At 41.0% G+C, this 5,738-nt stretch overlaps 1 protein-coding gene across 1 annotated transcript; it reads right to left on the bottom strand.

Annotated features, from left to right (window-relative positions):
• Nucleotides 1–2,659: 2,659 nt before the first annotated feature.
• LOC137022936 (uncharacterized) lies at nt 2,660–5,403 on the bottom strand. The gene is made up of 3 exons (XM_067389405.1): nt 5,360–5,403; nt 3,625–5,240; nt 2,660–2,714 (listed from the first exon to the last, which is right to left on the bottom strand). Exons 1-3 carry the CDS (start codon nt 5,401–5,403, stop codon nt 2,707–2,709), a joined length of 1,668 nt encoding a protein of 555 aa, XP_067245506.1. The 3' UTR covers nt 2,660–2,706.
• Nucleotides 5,404–5,738: the final 335 nt, after the last annotated feature.

The following is a 5,738-nucleotide window of genomic DNA, read 5'->3' as shown; positions in this document are numbered from 1 at the left end:
TTTCCGTATGAGGTACTCTTCTGAGTGAGTGCTAACGTTGTACATTTTCTGTCGCTGCTTGTGGAGATTAAAGTGTTCAGCCTCTCGGGAATTATTGTCTTTTGTGTTCATTCGGCACAACACCACAATAATCCACATGTAAAACTATGTGCAGCACACGTTATGGTAAGAGGCGTGACCTTTCCGCAAGGAGCGCTAATCTGCTGTCGAATCACAACACAGGAACCGCTGGCACAATCAGAACTCGTTACGTATTTCTGAAGGAGGGACTTCATAGAACAAGGAAGTCATCAGCCCGTTTTTATGACAGTGGAAACAGCAGTATACAGATAAGTAAATTATGTGAAAAATACTGTGTTTTTTTACACGCGAAACATGAACACATGTTATATTGCACACTATAAACACAATCAAAGCTTCAAAAAACCACGAAAAACGGGACTTTTAAAGTGTTTATATAAGTGCAGCGCTGGTGCTGCTTTGTTTACAGAGGTAACCAAGGAAACTCTACACTGCAAAAATGCTTTTCTTATTTAGTATTTTGTCTTGTTTATCTAAGATTTCTTAAATCAAGGTGCTTTTACTAGATAAGTAAAATGATATAAGATAATTTTTCTTGTTTTCTGGAAAATAAAATCACTATGAAGAAAAATAATCTTATTTCTTGTTACTGTCCCAAACAGAAACAAGATTATTTTCTTACCCCACTGGCAGATAATTTAGCTTGTTTTAAGCAAAACTTTTTTCCCCAGATAACAAGAAAAAATATCTTATGTCATTTTACTTATCTAGTAAAAGCATCTTGTTTTTTTAGATATTTGAATACTAAGTAAGACATTTTTTGCAGTGTATTGCTGCTTTTCCATATGCACCACCTTCTGGTAGAGAGTGAATTTGCATTTTTTTTTTTTTTTTTTGGAGGGGGGGGGACCACTGATGCAGAGTACTACTTGCTATGTATGTTTGGAGATCAGCAATATTAAATTCTCATCCATTTTGTTACATTTTGTGACAGTTGGTCTGTGTTGTATTTGTCCCGCCCCTCCTCCACTTTGATTGGACGGCTGGATAAAAAGTGACAGTGATGAGAGCAGTGTTTTCCTCAAATTTGAACACACTTAAACTCGAGGTAAAAAACACGGAGGCCTCAGCGCTTGATTGTGAAAAAGACGCTCAGCGCCTCGTTACGAGCTTTGGTGAGCATAAGAGACTTTTTTTTTTTTTTTTTTTCAAAATCATTAATGAATCTTATTGACCCCAAACTTTTGAATGGTGTTATATGGAAACAAACTATGGAGCCCCTAAAGGAACATGGTGATGGAGTAAAAATGCATTTCAATGCTTTTTGCGTTCTCTCGCAAAAGTTTTGCGTTCCCCCAAGAAACTTTGTTTTCTAACAAAGAACACAAACATTTTGCGAGAGAACACAAAAGCATTAACATTAGGGATGTCCTGATCAAGTTTTTTGTGCTCCCGACACCAGCATGACAGCTGATGTAAAATAAAGGATCGGGCTTAGAATAGCCGATACCAATCAGTAAAAAAAATGCTTAATCTGACTGATACCAATTCTTGAGATTGAATCAGGGCATCCCTAATTAACATCTCATATTTTTCTGATCACAATGTCCCTTTAGAGCCTCCGTAGGAAACAGAAATGCATGTAAATATTAACAAGAAACTTTTCAAAAAAAAAAAAAGAAAAGAAAAAAAAGTGCAATGATTTTGAGCTGAAAACTCCAAATAGGAGGCGTCACAGCTGGTAAAAAATGATCTGAAAATGTCAGTAATGACAGCTGTTACTGCGTCAAAGTTCTTAGGTATCATTTACTCAAAACAAAACCCCAGAACAGAAACTTCACCAAAACAGAAGCATGTTAGAAAGTTGCATCTCATTGGTCAGACATTGACTTATAAATTCAGACATTCAGACTAGAGAAAACAAAAGACTGACACCTTCTGTGATTTAAAATATTCAGAAATCAGAAGTTTACAGTTCCAATCTATTTTCTCAGGTTACTATAGAAACTGAGCAAAAAAAAACACTTGCAATTGCCCAATTGTAAATATATATTTCACACAAACCACTTATTTTAGGCTTACAAACAACAATTTTAGTCAGAGGCATTAAGTGGGTAAAGCAATTGAAAGTCAGAATATTAAGAGACTGAGCAAAACATTCTGAGGTCATCCTCTACTTCACTAAATACACACACTGAGTGTACACGATTCACTGCATAGACTGATGTAAGGAGAACAAAGAAGCATTTTGAATTATTAAAATAAGTGGAATTATATAATGACTAGACATGCAGGGACTCACTCCAGAGATGATGTTTACAATGGTCCATAATCTGATCCTCCGTGTATATGTCTGGGTTTTATGTAATTGTAAACAAATAGAGGCATGTCTTATCTGCAGTCTGCTATCTAGTGTTTATTTAGCAGCTTTGCTTTTCTCATTTAAGGAAAGAAAAAAAAATTAAAAGTGAAGAGAGAGAGGATTGCATCTAACCAAAAATCATTTGAATTGCCGATTACGCTAATGATGATCACCCACGACAGTCTCAAGTGCTGATTATCATGAGTGTTCGGATTTTTTAGATTCTCAGCCATCCGAATGGGCTAGTGACAGGCAGCACACATGGCATGACTCGTGTTCGTCCTTTGTATAGTATTTTGTTTATTTATACAATTGACCACAGGTCATAAACCTGAAATAAGAAACAAACAGTGTTACAAACATATCCATTTATCATATAATGCAAAATAAAGTATCATGAAATAGTTACAATAAAATAACAAGATCAGTTTCTGCTGTAAACAAGAATACACTGTCATATAATCCCCTATACAGTTTCACACAGCGCCATACTACTACAAACTACATTTCCCATCATGCATAGCGGCGCTCATGCGCAGAGTATAACAGTTACACGAGTCGACGGGCAAAGTGCATCAATCATTATAACACTACGCTTCAATGTTTTATTACATTAATGCAACTCCGTCGCTTACCACAACAATGCGCTACATTAATTTGCTTGGTAACTTGTTAAATATCCAGTGCACGGGCATACTGAGAACGAGAGATTGGAACAGCGCCGCGCTAATCCGACTACAAAGCGAGTCTCTCTGCACGGACTAAACACAGCCAATGTCAACAATAACACAGGCAGGTAACTTTAAACACTCCTATATTAAATTACAGTAGACCGTGACTCATGATAAACTGTTCAAAAAGCTCTAAACTCGCTACATACCAACAGGCTGTGTGCTCCTGACGATGGGTGAATCATAATCGACGCTACTCCGTGCTTTTTTCTTCCATGAAGCTTCCGGCGCAATCGCGCATGCCCATGCTCAAATGACCATCACGCAACAAAATAATTATTATAACGCAAATAATTTTTTTTAGCTTAAATAAATCCTATCATTCCCAATATTTTAAGCGGACCTTTTTATACCCATGAATTTTACTAATATTTTTCTCTAGTGACCCAAAGAACCGAACACCTCCCACTTGGCCGACTGATGTAAATCAGGGAAGGCCACTAAATATAACTTCAGTCTCTTTTTTTTTTTTTTCTCCAGCACACGCAGCCGCCTCCCAGGGTTACCCACTGGTAATGACTTTATGCTGGTCTTCCACAGGAATTAATACGACCAGTCTCCGCACATCCCTGCGAAGGATGATAGTAGAAAGTAAAGCTGAATCTTTTGCCTGGGTCCTGGCGACAAGGGGGGCAGGAAGACCTATACAGGTTGCCACGTCAGCATCACGGACCACCCCAGACTTGTCCGGGTAGGTGGCAACGATTCGACCGAGTCGGAACTGTCCTCTTAGGGCATTCTGGTCTGCGATCCAAACTAGATCTCCAACCTGGACACTTCTTTCCACTCTGTGCCACTTATGCCGGATAAACAAGTTTGGTCCTGCTAGTTCACTCCACTTTGACCAGAATTTGTCAACTCCCACTTGAACAGCTTTCAGCCTCCGCCAAGAGTGAGTTTCCAAATCAACACCGTGCATATCTCCTCCTTGCCCAGTGCGTCCTAGGATGAGAGAGTTAGGAGTCAAGTACTCTACTGTATCTTCTTGTTCTTGTGCCTTGGCGTCGATGGGACGCTCGTTAGTTAGGTTGGCTGCTGAGTAGAGAAGAGTCTGGAACTCCCCCCAGGTGTAGTTATCGGTTGTTCTGCTGAGACTACTGAGAGCTCTTTTGACAAGTTTAACAGCAGCCTCGGCCGCTCCATTCCTGTGGGGTGAATCCGCAGGATGGAACTCCCATTGCCATTCAGTTCCATTTTTTGCTGCTATGTCCTCAATAGCCACCTTCTCTAAGCATGCTAAGTGCTTGTGTAGATCTCTCAGAGCAGACTTGGCACCTATGAAATTAGTGCCTCTGTCAGACCATAACTTCCGAGGATGCCCCCTTAAAGCAGTGAATCTGGAGTAGGCTTGAAGAAAGCTCTCAGCAGACAAGTCGTCAACGAGGTCCGCGTGAATGGCTCTAGAAGCCATACAACAATATACAACTCCCCAAACCTTTTTCTTGGTCCGTTTCTTTACTGCATCTCTAACCTCAAAGGGGCCGAAAAGGTCCAATGTGGTATACTCAAAGGGGTTTGCTCTGCTAGTACGTTCATGAGGAAGGTCGCTCATTACCTGTTGGCATAGCTTTGCTCTTTGCTTCTTGCAAGTAACGCAATCATTTATAATCTTCTTGACTATCCTACGGCCTTCTATGACCCAAGCTTTTCTTCTCGTGCGTAGCAGTGTAGCAGCAACACCCTCATGATTGGCCTCGTGAGCTTCTCTAGCCAGTAACGTTCCCAGCCATGACTGGAATGGAATCAACGGTATAACTCTTCCGTCTTCACTCCAAGATTGCACTCTACCGCCACAAAGCAAGAGTCCTGTGTTTTCATCTTTTGTTACAACCAGGCGATTCAAGGCTGTAGTCTTAAAGTTCAAGCCGTCCTGGGCAGCAAGGGCTAAGTCTTGAAAAGCAACTGTTCTCTCTCCTACAGATAGCTTAGGACTACTTGCCTCCCACTTTGCTGAATTCAAGGCTTGGTTCTTCACCTTTAGCCAAGTTTCTGTAGCTCGTCGGACCCAAGCGATAGTTCCACATAGTTTTGATAAACTACTGAACCGCTTGGGCTCCACCAGGCGCACAAGAGCCAAGCCCCAAGGTTTCCTCTCTTCCTTTCTACTGCTTGAGTTGGACCTTGGTCTTTTGGTGGTTGTAGTATATCAGCTCCTACGTTAGCGCCATTACCAGTGCTGCAGGGTCTTGCAATTTTTTGTGATTGAGCTCTGGTGGTTACAGCTGAGAATGCTTTTCTTTGTAACCTTTTTACTTGATCAGCAACTTTGGTCACAATTTCACTGGCCATCTTCACAGGCCATTCGGCTTCAGGTCTTTTAAGAACTCTGGGCCTTGTTGCCATTCTGACTCTTCGTCGAGTTCTTCAGGAGTTGCTCCCCTAGTGATGATGTCAGAAATGTTAAGAGTGCCGTCAACCCACCTCCACTCATCTACTGGCCCAGCCATCTGTATTTCACCGATTCGGTTGGAGAAGAACGTTTGGTAACCATAACTATCCTTCTGAATTGCCCCTAAGATAGTTAGACTGTCCACAAAGTGGACCCAGTGTTTGACCTCTAGGCGGCAGTGCTTTTCAAAGTACCTTCTCAATCGGGTTGCGAAGACAGCGCCACATAACTCTGC

This window comes from Chanodichthys erythropterus, chromosome 7 (assembly GCF_024489055.1).
Source record: "Chanodichthys erythropterus isolate Z2021 chromosome 7, ASM2448905v1, whole genome shotgun sequence".
Lineage (NCBI taxonomy): Eukaryota > Metazoa > Chordata > Actinopteri > Cypriniformes > Xenocyprididae > Chanodichthys > Chanodichthys erythropterus.
The sequence above is the reverse complement of the archived record's forward strand: the minus strand, read 5'-3'. Positions and strand labels throughout refer to the sequence as shown.